The sequence below is a fragment of the Oncorhynchus nerka genome, linkage group LG6 (assembly GCF_034236695.1).
Source record: "Oncorhynchus nerka isolate Pitt River linkage group LG6, Oner_Uvic_2.0, whole genome shotgun sequence".
In the NCBI taxonomy this organism is placed as follows: domain Eukaryota; kingdom Metazoa; phylum Chordata; class Actinopteri; order Salmoniformes; family Salmonidae; genus Oncorhynchus; species Oncorhynchus nerka.
The window spans coordinates 1,216,626-1,242,059 of NC_088401.1; the positions used below are offsets into that span (position 1 = coordinate 1,216,626).

General features: G+C 47.5%; 1 protein-coding gene across 3 annotated transcripts in view; it reads left to right on the forward strand.

Moving 5' to 3' along the window:
• vill (villin-like) overlaps positions 1-22,086 on the forward strand; it is an 89,590-nt gene extending 67,504 nt beyond the window's left edge. For 2 of the 3 annotated variants that reach the window (XM_065019202.1, XM_065019203.1), the window contains exons 15-20: positions 6,241-6,386; positions 8,994-9,138; positions 10,101-10,289; positions 17,749-17,817; positions 20,299-20,661; positions 21,330-22,086. In XM_065019202.1, the coding sequence (XP_064875274.1) occupies positions 6,241-6,386; positions 8,994-9,138; positions 10,101-10,289; positions 17,749-17,817; positions 20,299-20,661; positions 21,330-21,443 (1,026 nt within the window). In that variant the 3' untranslated portion in view covers positions 21,444-22,086. The remainder of the gene's footprint in view (positions 1-6,240; positions 6,387-8,993; positions 9,139-10,100; positions 10,290-17,748; positions 17,818-20,298; positions 20,662-21,329) is intronic. The other variant, XM_065019204.1, reaches the window with a different exon arrangement.
• Positions 22,087-25,434: the final 3,348 nt, after the last annotated feature.

Genomic DNA, 25,434 nt, shown 5'->3' on the forward strand with positions numbered 1-25,434 from the left:
TACCTGTGGTATGGTAAGCAAGGTACTATACTGTTACCTGTGGTATGGCAAGGTACTATACTGTTACCTGTGGTATGGCAAGGTACTATACTGTTACCTGTGGTACGGCAAGGTCAGACACTGTTACCTGTGGTACAGCAAGGTACTATACTGTTACCTGTGGTACGGCAAGGTACTATACTGTTACCTGTGGTACGGCAAGGTACTATACTGTTACCTGTGGTATGGCAAGGTACTATACTGTTACCTGTGGTATGGCAAGGTCAGACACTGTTACCTGTGGTACGGCAAGGTACTATACTGTTACCTGTGGTACGGCAAGGTACTATACTGTTACCTGTGGTACGGCAAGGTCAGACACTGTTACCTGTGGTACGGCAAGGTACTATACTGTTACCTGTGGTACGGTAAGGTCAGACACTGTTACCTGTGGTACAGCAAGGTACTATACTGTTACCTGTGGTACGGCAAGGTACTATACTGTTACCTGTGGTATGGCAAGGTACTATACTGTTACCTGTGGTATGGCAAGGTACTATACTGTTACCTGTGGTATGGCAAGGTACTATACTGTTACCTGTGGTATGGCAAGGTCAGACACTGTTACCTGTGGTATGGCAAGGTACTATACTGTTATCTGTGGTACGGCAAGGTACTATACTGTTACCTGTGGTAAGGCAAGGTACTATACTGTTACCTGTGGTACGGCAAGGTACTATACTGTTACCTGTGGTACGGCAAGGTACTATACTGTTACCTGTGGTACGGCAAGGTACGATGTTTGACAGGGATTATATAACGGTTGGGTCTTATCTTGAATGCTAATATGTTAAAACCGCATTCCAGCTGGTGTCTATTCCACAAGTTACCACTGGCTAAATGTATGGTGGTGATGGGGAAGCCTGGAGGGGGAGGAACAAGGTGGGTCTAATCCTTAATGCTGATTGGTTAACACCTTATTCCAGGCGGTGTCTATTCCACAAGTTACCACTGGCTAAATCTATGGTGGTGATGGGGAAGCCTGGAGGGGGAGGAACACTAATAACTATATTTATACAATGGGTGGGTCTAATCCTTAATGCTGATTGGTTAACACCTTATTCCAGGCGGTGTCTATTCCACAAGTTACCACAGTCTAATTATATGACGTTAAAATGCCTATTCACTCTGATCCATCTGACTACACAATCCATCAGCCCAGCCAGGCAATTTATAGACTTGATCTCCACTATAAAAAGCATCTAGCATCTCACATTTCTTTTAGACTAACATTTAGTTTCCAACAGTGGAGATATAAGGGCACAAGGTGAGACCCAGATGCAGACACAGGAGGCAGATGGTTAGAGTCCAAGATGTTTATTAACGATCCAAAAGGGGAAGGCAAGAGAATATGGTCGTGGACAGGCAAAAGGTCAAAACCAGTTCAGAGTTACAGAATGGTCAGGCAGGCTCGAGGTCAGGTCAGGGCAGGGCAGGCAGAATGGTCAGGCAGGCTCGAGGTCAGGGCAGGGCAGGCAGAATGGTCAGGCAGGCTCGAGGTCCGGGCAGGGCAGGCAGAATGGTCAGGCAGGCTCGAGGTCAGGGCAGGCAGAATGGTCAGGCAGGCTCGAGGTCAGGGCAGGCAGAATGGTCAGGCAGGCTCGAGGTCAGGGCAGGGCAGGCAGAATGGTCAGGCAGGCTCGAGGTCAGGTCAGGGTAGGGCAGGCAGAATGGTCAGGCAGGCTCGAGGTCAGGTCAGGGCAGGGCAGGCAGAATGGTCAGGCAGGCTCGAGGTCCGGGCAGGGCAGGCAGAATGGTCAGGCAGGCTCGAGGTCAGGGCAGGGCAGGCAGAATGGTCAGGCAGGCTCGAGGTCAGGGCAGGGCAGGGCAGGCAGAATGGTGAGGCAGGCTCGAGGTCAGGGCAGGGCAGGGCAGGCAGAATGGTCAGGCAGGCTCGAGGTCGGGGCAGGGCAGGGCAGGCAGAATGGTCAGGCAGGCTCGAGGTCAGGGCAGGGCAGGGCAGGCAGAATGGTGAGGCAGGCTCGAGGTCAGGGCAGGGCAGGCAGAATGGTCAGGCAGGCTCGAGGTCAGGGCAGGGCAGGGCAGGCAGAATGGTGAGGCAGGCTCGAGGTCAGGGCAGGGCAGGGCAGGCAGAATGGTCAGGCAGGCTCGAGGTCAGGGCAGGCAGAATGGTCAGGCAGGCTCGAGGTCAGGGCAGGGCAGGCAGAATGGTCAGGCAGGCTCGAGGTCAGGGCAGGGCAGGCAGAATGGCAGGCAGGCTCGAGGTCAGGTCAGGGCAGGGCAGGCAGAATGGTCAGGCAGGCTCGAGGTCAGGGCAGGGCAGGGCAGGCAGAATGGGGCAGGGCAGGCAGAGGCATGGTCAGGGCAGGGCAGGGCAGGCTCGAGGTCAGGGCAGGGCAGGCAGAATGGTCAGGCAGGCTCAGGGCAGGTCAGGGCAGGGCAGGGCAGGCAGAATGGTGAGGCAGGCTCAGAAGGTCAGGTTCGGGCAGGGCAGGGCAGGCAGAATGGTCAGGCAGGCTCGAGGTCAGGTCGGGGCAGGGTCAGGGCAGGCAGAATGGTCAGGCAGGCTCAGAGGGTCAGGGTTCGAGGTCAGGGCAGGGCAGGCAGAATGGTGAGGCAGGCTCGAGGTCAGGGGGCAGGGCAGGCAGAATGGTCAGGCAGGCTCGAGGTCAGGGCAGGGCAGGGCAGGCAGAATGGTGAGGCAGGCTCGAGGTCAGGGCAGGGCAGGGCAGGCAGAATGGTCAGGCAGGCTCGAGGTCAGGGCAGGCAGAATGGTCAGGCAGGCTCGAGGTCAGGGCAGGGCAGGCAGAATGGTCAGGCAGGCTCGAGGTCAGGGCAGGGCAGGCAGAATGGCAGGCAGGCTCGAGGTCAGGTCAGGGCAGGGCAGGCAGAATGGTCAGACAGGCTCGAGGTCAGGGCAGGGCAGGGCAGGCAGAATGGCAGGCAGGCACGAGGTCAGGGCAGGGCAGGCAGAATGGTGAGGCAGGCTCGAGGTCAGGGCAGGGCAGGGCAGGCAGAATGGTCAGGGCAGGTTCGAGGTCAGGGCAGGGCAGGCAGAATGGTCAGGCAGGTTCGAGGTCAGGTCAGGGCAGGTCAGGCAGAAGGGTCGGGCAGGTTCGAGGCAGGTGAGGTCAGGTCAGGGCAGGGCAGGCAGAAGGGTCAGGCAGGTTCGAGGTCAGGGCAGGGCAGGCAGAATGGTCAGACAGGTTCGAGGTCAGGGCAGGGCAGGCAGAATGGTCAGGCAGGTTCGAGGTCAGGTCAGGGCAGGCAGAAGGGTCAGGCAGGTTCGAGGTCAGGTCAGGGCAGGGCAGGCAGAAGGGTCAGGCAGGTTCGAGGTCAGGGCAGGGCAGGCAGAATGGTCAGGCAGGTTCGAGGTCAGGGCAGGGCAGGGCAGGCAGAAGGGTCAGGCAGGTTCGAGGTCAGGGCAGGGCAGGGCAGGCAGAAGGGTCAGGCAGGTTCGAGGTCAGGGCAGGGCAGGCAGAATGGTCAGGCAGGCTCGAGGTCAGGTCAGGGCAGGGCAGGCAGAATGGTCAGGCAGGCTCGAGGTCAGGGCAGGGCAGGCAGAATGGTCAGGCAGGCTCGAGGTCAGGGCAGGGCAGGGCAGGCAGAATGGTGAGGCAGGCTCGAGGTCAGGGCAGGGCAGGGCAGGCAGAATGGTCAGGCAGGCTCGAGGTCGGGGCAGGGCAGGGCAGGCAGAATGGTCAGACAGGCTCGAGGTCAGGGCAGGGCAGGCAGAATGGTCAGGCAGGCTCGAGGTCAGGGCAGGGCAGGGCAGGCAGAATGGTGAGGCAGGCTCGAGGTCAGGGCAGGGCAGGCAGAATGGTCAGGCAGGCTCGAGGTCGGGGCAGGGCAGGGCAGGCAGAATGGTCAGGCAGGCTCGAGGTCAGGGCAGGCAGAATGGTCAGGCAGGCTCGAGGTCAGGGCAGGGCAGGGCAGGCAGAATGGTGAGGCAGGCTCGAGGTCAGGGCAGGGCAGGCAGAATGGTCAGGCAGGCTCGAGGTCAGGGCAGGGCAGGGCAGGGCAGGCAGAATGGTGAGGCAGGCTCGAGGTCAGGGCAGGGCAGGCAGAATGGTCAGGCAGGCTCGAGGTCAGGGCAGGCAGAATGGTCAGGCAGGCTCGAGGTCAGGGCAGGGCAGGCAGAATGGTCAGGCAGGCTCGAGGTCAGGGCAGGGCAGGGCAGGCAGAATGGTCAGACAGGCTCGAGGTCAGGGCAGGGCAGGGCAGGCAGAATGGCAGGCAGGCTCGAGGTCAGGTCAGGGCAGGCAGAATGGTCAGGGCAGGGCAGGCAGAATGGTCAGACAGGCTCGAGGTCAGGGCAGGGCAGGCAGAATGGTCAGGCAGGTTCGAGGTCAGGTCAGGGCAGGCAGAATGGTCAGGCAGGCTCGAGGTCAGGTCAGGGCAGGGCAGGCAGAATGGTCAGACAGGCTCGAGGTCAGGGCAGGGCAGGGCAGGCAGAATGGCAGGCAGGCTCGAGGTCAGGGCAGGGCAGGCAGAATGGTCAGGGCAGGGCAGGCAGAATGGTCAGACAGGCTCGAGGTCAGGGCAGGGCAGGGCAGGCAGAAGGGTCAGGCAGGTTCGAGGTCAGGTCAGGGCAGGGCAGGCAGAAGGGACAGGCAGGTTCGAGGTCAGGGCAGGGCAGGCAGAATGGTCAGGCAGGTTCGAGGTCAGGGCAGGGCAGGCAGAATGGTCAGACAGGCTCGAGGTCAGGGCAGGGCAGGGCAGGCAGAATGGCAGGCAGGCTCGAGGTCAGGTCAGGGCAGGCAGAATGGTCAGGGCAGGGCAGGCAGAATGGTCAGACAGGCTCGAGGTCAGGGCAGGGCAGGCAGAATGGTCAGGCAGGTTCGAGGTCAGGTCAGGGCAGGCAGAATGGTCAGGCAGGCTCGAGGTCAGTTCAGGGCAGGGCAGGCAGAATGGTCAGACAGGCTCGAGGTCAGGGCAGGGCAGGGCAGGCAGAATGGCAGGCAGGCTCGAGGTCAGGGCAGGGCAGGCAGAATGGTCAGGGCAGGGCAGGCAGAATGGTCAGACAGGCTCGAGGTCAGGGCAGGGCAGGCAGAATGGTCAGGGCAGGGCAGGCAGAATGGTCAGACAGGCTCGAGGTCAGGGCAGGGCAGGGCAGGCAGAATGGTCAGGCAGGTTCGAGGTCAGGTCAGGGCAGGGCAGGCAGAATGGTCAGACAGGCTCGAGGTCAGGGCAGGGCAGGGCAGGCAGAATGGTTAGGCAGGTGGGAATGGAGCAAGAAAATCAGGCAAAGGTCAAAACCGGGATATTCAATATTCAATGTCGATCTCCAGCTCTTCCACAGTAATGAACGTGTCAGGAGTTGGGACGAGACAAACAGACAGGCAGACAGCGTTTCTCAGCCAGTCGAAATCATGAATCAGCTGGCATCATTTTTAAAGATATGAAATGGCAATTGATAAAAAGAAAAGCAAAATAACGTTCAGCTAGTTTGCAGTCTTTCCAGCTTCAGTTTGAAGTGATTGTGTTGTTAGCTAGCTCCTCTGACCAACAGTGTACTGATTCAGTTTGAAGTGATTGTGTTAGCTGTGTTGTTGACTAGCTCCTCTGACCAACAGTGTCTTGACTAGTGAGCACATTTTTTATGCCAGGCGAAATCACACCTCATTAGCTCATTGTTATGGATGTATCCAAATAAATGTCACTAGAAAACTGATTAAACAGATGCAGCTACTTTGTTGTTATTCTGGCTGCACTTTTTGACGTGACTGTAAGTTAGCCGTAGTTGGTTAGTTACCAAGGGATACGAACGTTGCCAGCCAGTATGGCAATCGAACATGTAGAATGAACGTCTGGGTCGCATCCATAGATACACAACAAAAAGACTGAACGATTGGGTCTCATCTCTAGTAACCAAACCAATAGAACAAACAACCAGCCAGCTTAGGTAGCAACCCTAGATTTGTATCGGGACTATATCTTGTGGAAGGATGAAATAGTGTCAATAAATTCAGCAAAATAATGTTTTTAATAAAAATATTCCAATAATTGTTGTTCACCCGTTGTAAAAAACTGAAAATGCCCTTGAAGCCGGCGTTTGATAGATATATTGGCGCAGTTTTCCAGTCCTCGACTTAGTCTCCGACCTAACTACACCCGTGCCAATATATCCTCCAAACAACGGCTTATCGGGCTTCCCTTAAAGAGCAGAGGGAAGGGATCAGTTTTCATGTATCTGTATTGTGTGTGACATGTGTCTGTATCCTGCATCTTCTGTCTCAGGGTTGTAGTGGTGATGAGAGAGAGATGGCAAAGGCAGTGGCAGACGTTCTGTCCAGGCAGGATAAACAGGTTGTTATGGAGGGACAGGAGCCTGCTGAGTTCTGGGTGGCTCTGGGAGGGAAGGCCCCTTACGCCTGCGACAAGAGGTACACACACACTGCTGACACGGTACACACACTGATGATACAGTACACACAGACTGATGACACGGTACACACACACTGCTGACACGGTACACACACACTGATGACACGGTACACACACACTGATGACACGGTACACACACACTGATGACACGGTACACACACACTGCTGACACGGTACACACAGACTGATGACACGGTACACACACACTGATGATACAGTACACACAGACTGATGACACGGTACACACACACTGATGACACGGTACACACACACTGATGACACGGTACACACAGACTGATGACACGGTACACACACACTGATGACACGGTACACACAGACTGATGACACGGTACACACACACTGCTGACACGGTACACACAGACTGATGACACGGTACACACACACTGATGATACAGTACACACAGACTGATGACACGGTACACACACACTGATGACACGGTACACACACACTGATGACACGGTACACACAGACTGATGACACGGTACACACACACTGATGACACGGTACACACAGACTGATGACACGGTACACACACACTGATGACACGGTACACACAGACTGATGACACGGTACACACACACTGATGACACGGTACACACACACTGCTGACACGGTACACACACACTGATGATACGGTACACACACACTGCTGACACGGTACACACACACTGATGATACGGTACACACACACTGCTGATACAGTACACACAGACTGATGACACGGTACACACACACTGATGACACGGTACACACAGACTGATGACACGGTACACACACACTGATGACACGGTACACACAGACTGATGACACAGTACACACACACTGATGATAATAGAACTAGAATGACACTAGACCTAGGATGATACTATAAGGTCACTTTAACTCTACCTACCTGTACGTATTACCTCAATTACCTCGACCAACCGGTGACCCAGCACATTGACTCTCTACTGGTACCCACTCTATGTAGCCTCACTATTGCTCATTTTATTTTAATGCTGATATTTAATTACTTTTATTTTTTAAATTTGTTTATTATATATTTTTTTACTAGGATGACACTAGAACTAGGATGACTCTAGAACTAGGATGACACTAGAACTAGGATGACACTAGAACTAGGATGACACTAGAACTAGGATGACTCTAGAACTAGGATGACACTAGAACTAGGATGACACTAGAACTAGGATGACACTAGAACTAGGATGACACTAGAACTAGGATGACTAGAACTAGGATGAACTAGAACTAGGATGACTAGAACTAGGATGAACTAGAAGGATGACACTAGAACTAGGATGATACTAGAACTAGGATGACTCTAGAACTAGGATGGATGACACTAGAACTAGGATGATAGAACTAGGATGACACTAGAACTAGGATGACACTAGAACTAGGATGACTCTAGAACTAGGATGACTCTAGAACTAGGATGACACTGGAACTAGGATGACTCTAGAACTAGGATGACTCTAGAACTAGGATGACACTAGAACTAGGATGACTCTAGAACTAGGATGACACTAGAACTAGGATGACACTAGAACTAGGATGACTCTAGAACTAGGATGACACTAGAACTAGGATGATACTAGAACTAGGATGATACTAGAACTAGGATGACACTAGAACAAGGATGACACTGGAACAAGGATGACACTGGAACTAGGATGATACTAGAACTAGGATGACACTGGAACAAGGATGACACTGGAACTAGGATGACACTAGAACTAGGATGATACTAGAACTAGGATGACACTAGAACTAGGATGATACTAGAACTAGGATGATACTAGAACTAGGATGACACTAGAACTAGGATGACACTAGAACTAGGATGACACTAGAACTAGGATGACTCTAGAACTAGGATGACACTAGAACTAGGATGATACTAGAACTAGGATGACACTAGAACTAGGATGACACTAGAACTAGGATGACACTGGAACTAGGATGACACTAGAACTAGGATGATACTAGAACTAGGATGACTCTAGAACTAGGATGACACTAGAATTAGGATGACACTAGAACTAGGATGACACTAGAACTAGGATGACATTAGAATTAGAACTAGGATGACACTAGAACTAGGATGATACGGGATCTAGGATGATACTAGAACTAGGATGACATTAGAATTAGAACTAGGATGACACTAGAACTAGGATGATACGGGATCTAGGATGATACTAGAACTAGGATGGCACTAGAACTCGGATGACACTAGAATTAGAACTAGGATGATACTAGAACTAGGATGACACTAGAACTAGCATGAAGCTAGAACTCGGATGACACTAGAATTAGAACTAGGATGACACTAGAACTAGGATGATACTAGAACTAGGATGACAGTAGAATTAGAACTAGGATGACACTAGAACTAGGATGAAACTACAACTACAATTACACTTGAACTAGTGTCTAGATTTTTCATGTTCAGGTCCCTATTGCAATATCTTTAGATGTAATCCTGCTATTGGTAGATCTATCGGTCTGAACATGTCATCTGACTCTGTGACATCAAATGCTGTCATGTGACTTTGTGACGTCACATCCTGTCTATCAGACTGCAGAAGGAGGAGACTCCCCACAGCCCTCGGTTGTTTGAATGCTCCAATCAGACTGGTCGGTTCAGGATGACAGAGGTGGAGGACTTGACTCAGGAGGATCTGGACCAGGATGATGTCATGTTGCTAGACACCTGGGAGGAGGTGAGGGGTCAGGGGTCATCACTTTGGTTACCTGGGAGGAGGTGAAGGGTCAGGGGCCATGACTATTGTTACCTGGGAGGAGGTGAAGGGTCAGGGGCCATGACTATTGTTACCTGGGAGGAGGTGAGGGGTCAGGGGTCATCACTTTGGTTACCTGGGAGGAGGTGAGGGGTCAGGGGCCATGACTATAGTTACCTGGGAGGAGGTGAGGGGTCAGGGGCCATAACTATTGTTACCTGGGAGGAGGTGAAGGGTCAGGGGCTATGACTATTGTTACCTGGGAGGAGGTGAGGGGTCAGGAGTCATCACTTTGGTTACCTGGGAGGAGGTGAGGGGTCAGGGGCCATGACTATTGTTACCTGGGAGGAGGTGAGGGGTCAGGGGCCATGACTATAGTTACCTGGGAGGAGGTGAGGGGTCAGGGGCCATGACTATAGTTACCTGGGAGGAGGTGAGGGGTCAGGGGCCATGACTATAGTTACCTGGGAGGAGGTAAGGGGTCAGGGGCCATGACTATAGTTACCTGGGAGAAGGTGAGGGGTCAGGGGCCATGACTATAGTTACCTGGGAGGAGGTGAGGGGTCAGGGGCCATGACTATAGTTACCTGGGAGGAGGTGAAGGGTCAGGGGTCATCACTTTGGTTACCTGGGAGGAGATGAGGGGTCAAGTGTCATCACTATGGTTATCTGAGAGGAGGTTAGGGTTCAGGGGTCATCACTATAGTTACCGGGGAATAGGTGAGAGGTCATTGCCACGGTTACCAGGGTCTTGGTCCCTGGGCTCAGTCCAATCCTCTGGTAACATGTGATTCCAGTAGTTGATGTTTAAAACAGAGATGAAGGAAGTATCATGTCGTTCTCATGTAGAGCATGACTCTACATAAAGCACAGTTCACTTCAGGGGAAACATACCATCATTACCACTGAATAACCCTGACTCCATATTTGTCCAATCCTGTCAGATCTTCCTGTGGATTGGCAGGTCTGCCAACGAATATGAGACCAAGGAAGCGTGTAACAGTGCTCTAGAGTACCTGAGGACCCACCCAGCGGGGCGGGACCCTGACACACCCATCGTCTCCGTCAAACAGGGCTACGAGCCACTGACCTTCACCGGATGGTTCAACACCTGGGACCCTGAGAAGTGGAGTGTGAGTAGACCTGGGACAGCAGCCATCACCGCTAGAGGGGAAACGGGATGCACTGCGACAGCAGCCACCACCGCTAGAGGGGAAACGGGATGCACTGCGACAAATGTGACTGGATGTGTTTTATTGAGTAACTTCAGCAAAGTGAATTGAATTTATTAGGGGAAGAGGTGGGGACTCGAGTCAATCTGTGTTTGTTAGTGTGTTCTGTGCATCTATTTACAGTCAGGTAGAGTTGGAATAAATGTATTTATGATTCTTAACATGAAGATCACAGACCGGTGATCTGTTACCAGACTGGTGTTAACAGACTGGTGTTACCAAACTGGTGTTAACAGACTGGTGTTACCAGACTGGTGTTAACAGACTGGTGTTACCAGACTGGTGTTAACAGACTGGTGTTAACAGACTGGTGTTACCAGACTGGTGTTACTAAACTGGTGTTAACAGACTGGTGTTACCAGACTGGTGTTACCAAACTGGTGTTACCAGACTGGTGTTACCAAACTAGTGTTACCAAACTGGTGTTACCAGACTGGTGTTACCAGACTGGTGTTACCAGACTGGTGTTACTAAACTGGTGTTAACAGACTGGTGTTACCAGACTGGTGTTACCAAACTGGTGTTACCAGACTGGTGTTACCAAACTGGTGTTACCAAACTGGTGTTACCAGACTGGTGTTAACAGACTGGTGTTACCAGACTGGTGTTAACAGACTGGTGTTAACAGACTGGTGTTACCAAACTGGTGTTACCAGACTGGTGTTACCAGACTGGTGTTAACAGACTGGTGTTACCAGACTGGTGTTACCAGACTGGTGTTAACAGACTGGTGTTAACAGACTGGTGTTACCAGACTGGTGTTACCAAACTGGTGTTAACAGACTGGTGTTAACAGACTGGTGTTACCAGACTGGTGTTACCAAACTGGTGTTACCAAACTGTTGTTACCAGACTGGTGTTACCAGACTGGTGTTACCAGACTGGTGTTACTAAACTGTTGTTAACAGACTGGTGTTACCTGGTGTTACCAAACTGGTGTTAAAGACTGGTGTTACCAGACTGGTGTTACCAAACTGGTGTTACCAGACTGTTAAACTGTTACCAGACTGGTGTTACCAAACTGGTGTTACCAAACTGGTGTTACCAAGACTGGTGTTACCAAACTGGTGTTACCAAAACTGGTGTTACCAGACTGGTGTTACCAAACTGGTGTTACCAGACTGGTGTTACCAAACTGGTGTTACCAAACTGGTGTTACCAAACTGGTGTTACCAGACTGGGTGTTACCAAACTGGTGTTACCAGACTGGTGTTACCAGACTGGTGTTACCAGACTGGTGTTACCAGACTGGTGTTACCAAACTGGTGTTACAGACTGGTGTTAAACTGGTGTTACCAAACTGGTGTTACCAGACAGACTGGTGTTACCAGACTGGTGTTACAAACAAACTGGTGTTACCAAACTGGTGTTACCAGACTGGTGTTACCAAACTGGGTTACCAAACTGGTGTTACCAAACTGGTGTTACCAAACTGGTGTTACCAAACTGGTGTTAACAGACTGGTGTTACCAAACTGGTGTTACCAAACTGGTGTTACCAAACTGGTGTTACCAAACTGTTACCAAACTGTGTTACCAGACTGGTGTTACCAAACTGGTGTTACCAGACTGGTGTTACCAGTTACCAGACTGGTGTTACCAAACTGGTGTTACCAGACTGGTGTTACCAAACTGGTGTTACCAGACTGGTGTTACCACTGGACTGGTGTTACCAAACTGGTGTTACCAAACTGGTGTTACCAGACTGGTGTTACCAGACTGGTGTTACCAAACTGGTGTTACCAGACTGGTGTTACCAAACAGACTGGTGTTACCAAACTGGTGTTAACAAACTGGTGTTACCAAACTGGTGTTACCAAACTGGTGTTACCAGACTGGTGTTACCAAACTGGTTAGACTGGTGTTACAGACTGGTGTTACCAAAACTACCAGACTGGTGTTACCAGACTGGTGTTACCAAACTGGTGTTACCAGACTGGTGTTACCAAACTGGTGTTACCAAACTGGTGTTAACAGACTGGTGTTACCAGACTGGTGTTACCAAACTGGTGTTACCAAACTGGTGTTACCAGACTGGTGTTACCAGACTGGTGTTACCAGACTGGTGTTACTAAACTGTTGTTAACAGACTGGTGTTACCAGACTGGTGTTACCAGACTGGTGTTACCAAACTGGTGTTAACAGACTGGTGTTACCAAACTGGTGTTACCAGACTGGTGTTACCAGACTGGTGTTACCAAACTGGTGTTACCAAACTGGTGTTACCAAACTGGTGTTACAGACTGGTGTTACAAACTGGTGTTAAACTGGTGTTAACAGACTGGTGTTACCAAACTGGTGTTACCAAACTGGTGTTACCAAACTGGTGTTACCAGACTGGTGTTACCAGACTGGTGTTACCAAACTGGTGTTACCAAACTGGTGTTACCAGACTGGTGTTACCAGACTGGTGTTACCAAACTGGTGTTACCAAACTGGTGTTACCAAACTGGTGTTACCAAACTGGTGTTAACAGACTGGTGTTACCAAACTGGTGTTAACAGACTGGTGTTACCAAACTGGTGTTAACAGACTGTTGTTACTAAACTGGTGTTAACAAACTGTTGTTACTAAACTGGTGTTAACAAACTGGTGTTAACAGACTGGTGTTACCAGACTGGTGTTAACAGACTGGTGTTACCAGACTGGTGTTACCAAACTGGTGTTAACAGACTGGTGTTACCAAACTGGTGTTACCAAACTGGTGTTAACAGACTGGTGTTACCAGACTGGTGTTACCAAACTGGTGTTACCAAACTGGTGTTACCAGACTGGTGTTACCAAACTGGTGTTAACAGACTGGTGTTACCAAACTGGTGTTACCAAACTGGTGTTACCAAACTGGTGTTACCAGACTGGTGTTACCAAACTGGTGTTACCAAACTGGTGTTACCAGACTGGTGTTACCAAACTGGTGTTACCAGACTGGTGTTACCAGACTGTTGTTACCAAACTGGTGTTACCAGACTGGTGTTACCAAACTGGTGTTAACAGACTGGTGTTACCAAACTGGTGTTACCAAACTGGTGTTAACAGACTGGTGTTACCAGACTGGTGTTACCAAACTGGTGTCAACAGACTGGTGTTACCAAACTGGTGTTAACAGACTGGTGTTACCAAACTGGTGTCAACAGACTGGTGTTAACAGACTGGTGTTACCAAACTGGTGTCAACAGACTGGTGTTAACAAACTGGTGTTACCAAACTGGTGTTACCAGACTGGTGTTACCAAACTGGTGTTAACAGACTGGTGTTACCAGACTGGTGTTACCAAACTGGTGTTAACAGACTGGTGTTACCAGACTGGTGTTACCAAACTGGTGTCAACAGACTGGTGTTACCAAACTGGTGTTAACAGACTGGTGTTACCAAACTGGTGTCAACAGACTGGTGTTAACAGACTGGTGTTACCAAACTGGTGTCAACAGACTGGTGTTAACAAACTGGTGTTACCAGACTGGTGTTACCAGACTGGTGTTACCAAACTGGTGTTACCAGACTGGTGTTACCAAACTGGTGTTACCAGACTGGTGTTACCAAACTGTTGTTAACAGACTGGTGTTAACAGACTGGTGTTACCAGACTGGTGTTACCAAACTGGTGTCAACAGACTGGTGTTACCAAACTGTTGTCAACAGACTGGTGTTAACAAACTGGTGTTAACAGACTGGTGTTACCAGACTGGTGTTACCAGACTGGTGTTAACAGACTGGTGTTAACAAACTGGTGTTAACAGACTGGTGTTACCAGACTGGTGTTACCAAACTGGTGTTACCAAACTGGTGTTACCAGACTGGTGTTAACAGACTGGTGTTACCAAACTGGTGTTACCAAACTGGTGTTAACAGACTGGTGTTAACAGACTGGTGTTACCAAACTGGTGTTAACAGACTGGTGTTACCAGACTGGTGTTACCAAACTGGTGTCAACAGACTGGTGTTACCAAACTGGTGTTAACAGACTGGTGTTACCAAACTGGTGTTAACAGACTGGTGTTAACAAACTGGTGTTACCAAACTGGTGTTAACAGACTGGTGTTACAAACTGGTGTTACCAACTGGTGTTACCAGACTGGTGTTACCAAACTGGTGTTAACAGACTGGTGTTACCAAACTGGTGTTACCAAACTGGTGTTAACAGACTGGTGTTACCAGACTGGTGTTACCAAACTGGTGTCAACAGACTGGTGTTACCAAACTGGTGTTAACAGACTGGTGTTACCAAACTGGTGTCAACAGACTGGTGTTAACAGACTGGTGTTACCAAACTGGTGTCAACAGACTGGTGTTAACAAACTGGTGTTACCAGACTGGTGTTACCAGACTGGTGTTACCAAACTGGTGTTACCAGACTGGTGTTACCAAACTGGTGTTACCAGACTGGTGTTACCAAACTGTTGTTAACAGACTGGTGTTAACAGACTGGTGTTACCAGACTGGTGTTACCAAACTGGTGTCAACAGACTGGTGTTACCAAACTGTTGTCAACAGACTGGTGTTACCAGACTGGTGTTACCAGACTGGTGTTACCAAACTGGTGTTACCAAACTGGTGTTAACAGACTGGTGTTAACAAACTGGTGTTAACAGACTGGTGTTAACAGACTGGTGTTACCAAACTGGTGTTACCAAACTGGTGTTACCAGACTGGTGTTAACAGACTGGTGTTACCAAACTGGTGTTACCAAACTGGTGTTAACAGACTGGTGTTAACAGACTGGTGTTACCAAACTGGTGTTACCAAACTGTTGTTACCAAACTGGTGTTAACAGACTGGTGTTACCAAACTGGTGTTAACAGACTGTTGTTACTAAACTGGTGTTAACAAACTGTTGTTACTAAACTGGTGTTAACAAACTGGTGTTAACAGACTGGTGTTACCAGACTGGTGTTACCAGACTGGTGTTAACAGACTGGTGTTACCAGACTGGTGTTACCAAACTGGTGTTAACAGACTGGTGTTACCAAACTGGTGTTACCAAACTGGTGTTAACAGACTGGTGTTACCAGACTGGTGTTAACAGACTGGTGTTAACTGACTGGTGTTAACAGACTGGTGTTACCAGACTGGTGTTACCAGACTGGTGTTAACAGACTGGTGTTAACAGACTGGTGTTAACTGACTGGTGTTAACTGACTGGTGTTAACAGACTGGTGTTACCAAACTGGTGTTAACAGACTGGTGTTAACAGACTGGTGTTAACAGACTGGTGTTACCAAACTGGTGTTACCAGACTGGTGTTAACAGACTGGTGTTAACAGACTGGTGTTACCAAACTGGTGTTAACAGACTGGTGTTAACAGACTGGTGTTAAAAGACTGGTGTTAACAGACTGGTGTTAACAGACTGGTGTCAACAGACTGGTGTTAACAGACTGGTGTTAACAGACTGGTGTTACCAGACTGGTGTTAACAGACTGGTGTTAACAGACTGGTGTTACCAAACTGGTGTTACCAAACTGGTGTTACCAGACTGGTGTTAACAGACTGGTGTTACCAAACTGGTGTTACCAAACTGGTGTTAACAGACTGGTGTTAACAGACTGGTGTTACCAAACTGGTGTTACCAAACTGTTGTTACCAAACTGTTGTTACCAAACTGGTGTTAACAGACTGGTGTTACCAAACTGGTGTTAACAGACTGTTGTTACTAAACTGGTGTTAACAAACTGTTGTTACTAAACTGGTGTTAACAAACTGGTGTTAACAGACTGGTGTTACCAGACTGGTGTTACCAGACTGGTGTTAACAGACTGGTGTTACCAGACTGGTGTTACCAAACTGGTGTTAACAGACTGGTGTTACCAAACTGGTGTTACCAAACTGGTGTTAACAGACTGGTGTTACCAGACTGGTGTTAACAGACTGGTGTTAACTGACTGGTGTTAACAGACTGGTGTTACCAGACTGGTGTTACCAGACTGGTGTTAACAGACTGGTGTTAACAGACTGGTGTTAACACTGGTGTTAACTGACTGTTAACAGACTGGTGTTACCAAACAGACTGGTGTTACCAAACTGGTGTTACCAGACTGGTGTTAACAGACTGGTGTTAACAGACTGGTGTTACCAAACTGGTGTTAACAGACTGGTGTTAACAGACTGGTGTTAAAAGACTGGTGTTAACAGACTGCACAAACTGGTTACCAGACTGGTGTTAACAAACTGGTGTTACCAGACTGGTGTTACCAGACTGGTGTTACCAAACTGGTGTTACAGACTGGTGTTAACTGGTGTTACCAGACTGGTGTTACCAGACTGGTGTTAACAGACAAACTGGTGTCAACAGACTGGTGTTACCAAACTGTTGTCAACAGACTGGTGTTAACAAACTGGTGTTAACAGACTGGTGTTACCAGACTGGTGTTACCAGACTGGTGTTACCAAACTGGTGTTACCAAACTGGTGTTAACAGACTGGTGTTAACAGACTGGTGTTACCAAACTGGTGTTACCAAACTGGTGTTACCAAACTGGTGTTAACAGACTGGTGTTACCAAACTGGTGTTACCAAACTGGTGTTAACAGACTGGTGTTAACAGACTGGTGTTACCAAACTGGTGTTACCAAACTGTTGTTACCAAACTGGTGTTAACAGACTGGTGTTACCAAACTGGTGTTAACAGACTGTTGTTACTAAACTGGTGTTAACAAACTGTTGTTACTAAACTGGTGTTAACAAACTGGTGTTAACAGACTGGTGTTACCAGACTGGTGTTACCAGACTGGTGTTAACAGACTGGTGTTACCAGACTGGTGTTACCAAACTGGTGTTAACAGACTGGTGTTACCAAACTGGTGTTACCAAACTGGTGTTAACAGACTGGTGTTACCAGACTGGTGTTACCAACTGGTGTTAAAACTGGTGTTAACAGACTGGTGTTACCAGACTTGTTACCAGACTGGTGTTAACAGACTGGTGTTAAACTGGTGTGTGGTGTTAACAGACTGGTGTTACAGACTGGTGTTAACAGACTGGTGTTAACAGACTGGTGTTAACAGACTGGTGTTACCAAACTGGTGTTACCAGACTGGTGTTAACAGACTGGTGTTAACAGACTGGTGTTACCAAACTGGTGTTAACAGACTGGTGTTAACAGACTGGTGTTAAAAGACTGGTGTTAACAGACTGGTGTTAACAGACTGGTGTTAACAGACTGGTGTTAACAGACTGGTGTTAACAGACTGGTGTTACCAAACTGGTATTACCAGACTGGTGTTAACAGACTGGTGTTTACAGACTGGTGTTAACTGACTGGTGTTAACTGACTGGTGTTACCAAACTGGTGTTAACAGACTGGTGTTACCAAACTGGTGTTAACAGACTGGTGTTAACAGACTAGTGGATCTTCTCTTCTCAACAGGGAGGCTCCTCCTATGAGGAAATGAAACAAAACCTGGGCGATGTTGCATCTATCTCTCAGATTACTGTAGTAAGTGATTCACTAACACACTCTAGCAATAATGTTACTAACTCAACCAAGTAATAAAAATAACCATTAGCCACCTTGTATTGTTATTATGATATAACCAATACAAGCCTAACCTTTGCATGCATCAAACATGAATGATCGTAAGCAAAGAAACATTCATTTAAACATGTTCTAAATCATCCAACCAGCTTCCACCTGTTAGAGGAGATACCAGCTTTCACCTGTTAGAGGGGATATCAGCTTTCACCTGTTAGATGAGATACCAGCTTCCACTTGTTAGAGGGGATACCAGCTTCCACCTGTTAGAGGGGATATCAGTTTCCACTTGTTAGATGAGATACCAGCTTCCACCTGTTAGAGGAGATACCAGCTTCCACCTGTTAGAGGAGATACCAGCTTTCACCTGTTAGAGGGGATATCAGCTTTCACCTGTTAGATGAGATACCAGCTTCCACCTGTTAGAGGGGATACCAGCTTCCACCTGTTAGAGGGGATATCAGCTTCCACTTGTTAGATGAGATACCAGCTTCCACTTGTTAGAGGGGATACCAGCTTCCACCTGTTAGAGGGGATATCAGCTTCCACTTGTTAGATGAGATACCAGCTTCCACTTGTTAGAGGGGATACCAGCTTCCACCTGTTAGAGGGGATATCAGCTTCCACTTGTTAGATGAGATACCAGCTTCCACCTGTTAGAGGAGATACCAGCTTCCACCTGTTAGAGGAGATACCAGCTTCCACTTGTTAGATGGGATATCAGCTTTCACCTGTTAGAGGGGATATCAGCTTTCACCTGTTAGAGGGGATATCAGCTTTCACCTGTTAGAGGAGATATCAGCTTTCACCTGTTAGAGGAGATACCAGCTTCCACTTGTTAGATGAGATACCAGCTTCCACCTGTTAGAGGAGATACCAGCTTCCACCTGTTAGAGGAGATACCAGCTTCCACTTGTTAGATGGGATATCAGCTTTCACCTGTTAGAGGGGATATCAGCTTTCACCTGTTAGATGGGATATCAGCTTTCACCTGTTAGAGGAGATATCAGCTTTCACCCGTTAGAGGAGATACCAGCTTCCACTTGTTAGAGGAGATATCAGCTTCCACTTGTTAGAGGGAATACCAGCTTCCACTTGTTAGAGGGGATATCAGCTTTCACCTGTTAGAGGGGATATCAGCTTTCACCTGTTAGAGGGGATATCAGCTTCCATTTGTTAGATGGGATATCAGCTTTCACCTGTTAGAGGAGATACCAGCTTCCACTTGTTAGATGGGATATCAGCTTTCACCTGTTAGAGGGGATATCAGCTTTCACCTGTTAGAGGAGATATCAGCTTTCACCTGTTAGAGGAGATACCAGCTTCCACTTGTTAGATGGGATATCAGCTTTCACCTGTTAGAGGAGATACCAGCTTCCACTTGTTAGATGGGATATCAGCTTTCACCTGTTAGAGGGGATATCAGCTTTCACCTGTTAGAGGGGATATCAGCTTTCACCTGTTAGAGGAGATATCAGCTTTCACCTGTTAGAGGAGATATCAGCTTTCACCTGTTAGATGGGATATCAGCTTTCACCTGTTAGAGGAGATACCAGCTTCCACTTGTTAGAGGGGATATCAGCTTTCACCTGTTAGAGGGGATATCAGCTTTCACCTGTTAGAGGAGATACCAGCTTCCACTTGTTAGATGGGATATCAGCTTTCACCTGTTAGAGGGGATATCAGCTTTCACCTGTTAGAGGGGATATCAGCTTTCACCTGTTAGAGGAGATATCAGCTTTCACCTGTTAGAGGAGATATCAGCTTTCACCTGTTAGATGGGATATCAGCTTTCACCTGTTAGAGGAGATACCAGCTTCCACTTGTTAGAGGAGATATCAGCTTCCACTTGTTAGAGGGAATACCAGCTTCCACTTGTTAGAGGGGATATCAGCTTTCACCTGTTAGAGGGGATATCAGCTTTCACCTGTTAGAGGGGATATCAGCTTCCATTTGTTAGATGGGATATCAGCTTTCACCTGTTAGAGGAGATACCAGCTTCCACTTGTTAGATGGGATATCAGCTTTCACCTGTTAGAGGGGATATCAGCTTTCACCTGTTAGAGGAGATATCAGCTTTCACCTGTTAGAGGAGATATCAGCTTTCACTGTTAGAGGGGATATCAGCTTTCACCTGTTAGAGGAGATACCAGCTTCCACTTGTTAGATGGGATATCAGCTTTCACCTGTTAGAGGGGATATCAGCTTTCACCTGTTAGAGGGGATATCAGCTTTCACCTGTTAGAGGAGATATCAGCTTTCACCTGTTAGAGGAGATATCAGCTTTCACCTGTTAGATGGGATATCAGCTTTCACCTGTTAGAGGAGATACCAGCTTCCACTTGTTAGAGGGGATATCAGCTTTCACCTGTTAGAGGGGATATCAGCTTTCACCTGTTAGATGGGATATCAGTATCTACATCTCACTCCTCTTGTTTCATGTAGAATCTGAACAACACAGAGCTGAGTAAGGGTTCTGCTGGGGGGAGTAGTGGAGGTGCTGGGTACAGCGCTCCAGGAGGCCCAGCCCAGTTCAGCTCTCCACCATCCTACAAGCTCCACCTTGGGACAGGAGGGGGCTCCTGTGGCCCTTCCAGCCCAGCCACCCCTGGAGGTCAGGACTGCCTGTCCACCACCTTCAGCACTACCCTGTCCCCCACCCTGTCCTCCCCCTCCCTGGGCCCCTCCATCACCCTGGTCCCCTCCACCACCCCAGCTCCCAGGACTGGAGAGTACTTGGGCCCTGAGCTGCTGATCAACAAGAGCCCCAATGAGCTGCCCAAGGGAGTGGACCCTAATAGGAGAGAGGTGAGGATGCTATTATAAAATAGTACTGCTGAGACTGTATTGTACAGCAGGTTATTAGGGAAATGGTCATATTTTCGTTGTTTACTATTTGGACAAATCAGGATTGGGAAAAGGTGGTTCTTAAACTGGTTTCCATAGCACACAAAGTCAAAATTGGATATATCGTTAAAATTCAGGAAAACAGAAAATGTAATTTTTGGCCATTATAAACATGGCTGAAATTAGAGGAAGAGGAAGAGGGAGAGGGAGGCCTAGAGTTTCCATTTGGGAGGAGACTTTTACACAAAGGTATTCCAAATTGTTAATGGCATTCCCCCCAGAAGTAAAACAGGAAATGACAAACTTTCTCGAAATACTTGTACTTCTGGGGAACCGAGATTAGTGTTATGGTGGTGAACTGACAGCAGGGGCCAGCAGGGGTCAGCATAACACATTAAATACATCTCTCTCACTCTCAACTCAAGGGCTTTATTGGCAAGGGGAACATATGTTTACATTGCCGAAGCAAGTGAAATAGATAATAAACAAAAGTGAAATAAACAATATAAATGAATAGTAAACATTACACTCACAGAAGTTCCAAAAGAATAAAGACATTTCAAATGTCACATTATGTCTATATACAGTGGTGTAACGATGTGCAAAAATATCTCTCTCTCTCTTCTCAGGACTATCTCTCTGATGTGGATCTGGAGAACCTGCTGGGTTGTTCTCGGTCTGGTTTCCAGCGGCTGCCCAGGTGGCGGCAGAACGACCTGAAGAAGAAGGCAGGGCTGTTCTAAGTGGGCAGTCAGTTGGGATGACATTGGGACATAGCTTATTAGTGTTGAAAATGTTCCTTGATTGTGTTCAAGTTGTTTTCAAGTCGAGAGAGAGCGGGAATGTTTTTTTAAATCGTTTTTCCACAGAACAGTGTAGAAGTGGCAGCAACATGCTGAACTAAAGACCTGGAACAGAGACTGAACTGTGAGAACAACTCAAAACAAAAGGCTTTTCACATCCAGGTCAAGGTAGATGCACTGTATAGACATGTACTTCATATATACTTCAGCTGAATGTGTGCTATGCCTGATTACTAACAGTACGTTACAAGCAGTAAAACAGAGAGACATTAAAAAAATACATTATTGAACAATTGAACAAAACTATTCCCAGTTGATATGTTCTACCAGCTCAACAGCAGGTATTTTTTTAAACATTGTTTCGATGAACATGTCTTTATTTTTTTAATCTCATGATCAGTTGCTATATTTGATGTTTTGTTATATTTTCTCTACATTTCAAAGATGAGTTATGATTTTAAAACACTTTTTTTAATGTATTTTCTAACAATCAAACATAATGAACAAACCCTCTCATAATCACAAATCTAATCATCATGAAGCCTGTCACCAGATCTCTAATAATAAAACAATATACAATCAACTTACTGTTTCAAATTCTTATTTTTCTTTGTGTAAATGCAGTTGAGTGAAAAAGGAAATAAATAAATATTACAATATACAGAGCCTTTGGAAAGTATTCAGACCCCTTGACTTTTTCCACATTTTGTTACATTTTGTTACGTTACAGCCTTATTCTAAAATAGATTAAATCATTTTTTCCCTCATTAATCTACACACAATACCCCTTAATGACATCACAATACCCCATAATGACATCACAATACCCCATAATGACATCACAATACCCCTTAATGACATCACAATACCCCATAATGACATCACAATATCCCTTAATGACCAAGCAAAAAGAGGTTTAGAAATTGTGTATTACAAATGTATTACAAATAAAAAACTGAAATATCACTTTTACATAAGTATTCAGACCCTTTACTCAGTTCTTTGTAGAAGCACCTTTGGTAGCGATTACAGCCTTGTGTCTTCTTGACGCTACAAGCTTGACACTCCTGTGTTGTTTTGGCTGTGTGCTTAGGGTTGTCGTCCTGTTGGAAGGTGAACCTTCGCCCCCAGTCTGAGGTCCTGAGTGCTGTAGAGCAAGTTTTCATCAAGGATCTCTTTGTACTTTGCTCCTTTCATTTTTGCCTCAATCCTGACTAGTCTCAGAGTCTCAAAAAAAATGTTTTCAGTTTGTCATTATGGGCTATCTTGTGTAGATTGTTGATGATTTTTATTTATTTAATCAATTGTAGAATAAGGCTGTAAACGTAACAAAATGTGGAAAATGTCAAGGGGTCTGAATACTTTCCGAAGGCACTGTAATATAGAACCTGTATACAACTGTATACAACTGTATACAACTCCATAATGTCAAGGGGTCTGAATACTTTCCGAAGGCACTGTATACAACTCCATAATGTCAAGGGGTCTGAAAACTTTCCGAAGGCACTGTATACAACTCCATAATGTCTTTATAATCTGATATAGAAAGTTGCAATGTCTCCTGTTATATTGTTACTCGGCTGTTATTAAAAGAAACACTCTTCCCTTAATATCAGACTCAAACCCCATTTGATGCATGGAACAGATGTGGGTGGAGCTATGTCTACATAAGGGTGATAAAAAATAAAAATTTAACTCACAAAAGCGCTGACGAAGGCCTTGAGGCCGATACCTAAAGCTTAATAAAGAGTAGTGATACTGTCAGGAGCAGTGTGCAGGTTTCTTCTTTGTTCTCATCTTATTCAACTGTTACCATGTACCTGCAAAAAAGATAATTCAGATGTGCAAATGCCTTTTGAATTTTGAATTACAGTTTTTACAACTACAGTTTTCACTCTGCACTCTGAAATCTTGCAAATACAAAAAGGAAAGGGAAGTTGTGGTGGAAGAATTAGTTGTGTAACATAGATCATTTTGATGTCTTATCTGCATAATATGCTGAGGTGATATACTTGTTATTAGAATGTATCCCTTCGGACTCTGGTGTTGGCAGTTGCACTTCCTCCCTCACCTGAGGCTCAGTCACCTGGTGCCCAGTCACCTGGGGCTCAGTCACCTGGGGCTGTTCTGGGATTGATTTGCACTTTTCGCACACCACAGTACGTTCATCTCTAGGAGACAGAACACATCTCCTTCCTGAGCGGTATGACGGCTGCGTGGTCCTATGATGTTTATACTTGCGTACTATTGTTTGTACAGATGAACATGGTACCTTCAGGCGTTTGGAAATTGCTCCCAAGGATGAACCAGACTTGTGGAGGTCTACACATTTTTTTCTGAGGTCTTGGCTGTTTTCTTTTGATTTTCCCATGATGTCAAACAAAGAGGCACTGAATTTGAAAGTAGGCCTTGAAATACATCCACAGGTACACCTCCAATTGATTCAAATGATGTAAATTAGCCTATCAGAAGCTTCTAAAGCCATGACATCATTTTCTGGAATTTTCCAATCTGTTTAAAGACACAGTCAACTTAGTGTATGTAAACTTCTGACCCACTGGAATTGTACAGTGAATTATAAGTTAATTAATCTGTCTGTAAACAATTGTTGGAAAAATGACTTGTGTCTTGCACAAAGTAGATGTCCTAACTGACTTGCCAAACGATAGTTTGTTAACAAGACACTTGTGGACTGGTTGAAAAACAAGTTTTAATGACTCTAACCTAAGTGTATGTAAACTTCTGACTTCAACTGGATATACAGACATGGCTTCTAACTACAATATGTATTAATATAGTTGTTAACTATAGGACGTATACAGATTGTGTCACGACTTCCGCCGAAGTCGGTCCCTCTTCTTGTTCGGGCGGCGTTCGTCGTCACCGTCCTTCTAGCCATCGCCGATCCACTTTTCATTTTCCATTTGTTTTGTCCTTGTCTTACACACCTGGTTTCAATCCCAAAATGACTTGTTCATTATTTAACCCTCTGTTCCCCCATGTTTGTTTGTGAGTAATTGTTTATTGTATTGCTGTCCGTATTTGTGGCCTTGCATTTATTTCATGTCTATTGTGATTATTATTGAGTAAAATTGACCTCTTGTCTCTCCGTGTCCACGGTCTGTGTCCCTGGTCCCCTCTTTTGACCTCTTGTCTCTCCGTGTCCACGGTCTGTGTCCCTGGTCCCCTCTTTTGACCTCTTGCCACTCCGTGTCCACGGTCTGTGTCCCTGGTCCCCTCTTTTGACCTCTTGTCTCTCCGTGTCCACGGTCTGTGTCCCTGGTCCCCTCTTTTGACCTCTTGTCTCTCCGTGTCCACGGCCTGTGTCCCTGGTCCCCTCTTTTGACCTCTTGCCACTCCGTGTCCACGGTCTGTGTCCCTGGTCCCCTCTTTTGACCTCTTGTCTCTCCGTGTCCACGGTCTGTGTCCCTGGTCCCCTCTTTGACCTCTTGTCTCTCCGTGTCCACGGCCTGTGTCCCTGGTCCCCTCTTTTGACCTCTTGCCCCTGGTCGGTCTGTGTCCCTGGTCCCTCTTTTGACCTCTTGCCACTCCGTGTCCACGGTCTGTGTCCCTGGTCCCCTCTTTTGACCTCTTGTCTCTCCGTGTCCACGGTCTGTGTCCCTGGTCCCCTCTTTTGACCTCTTGTCTCTCCGTGTCCACGGTCTGTGTCCCTGGTCCCCTCTTTTGACCTCTTGTCTCTCCGTGTCCACGGTCTGTGTCCCTGGTCCCCTCTTTTGACCGCTTGTCTCTCCGTGTCCACGGTCTGTGTCCCTGGTCCCCTCTTTTGACCTCTTGTCTCTCCGTGTCCACGGTCTGTGTCCCTGGTCCCTCTTTTGACCTCTTGTCTCTCCGTGTCCACGGTCTGTGTCCCTGGTCCCCTCTTTTGACCTCTTGTCTCTCCGTGTCCACGGTCTGTGTCCCTGGTCCCCTC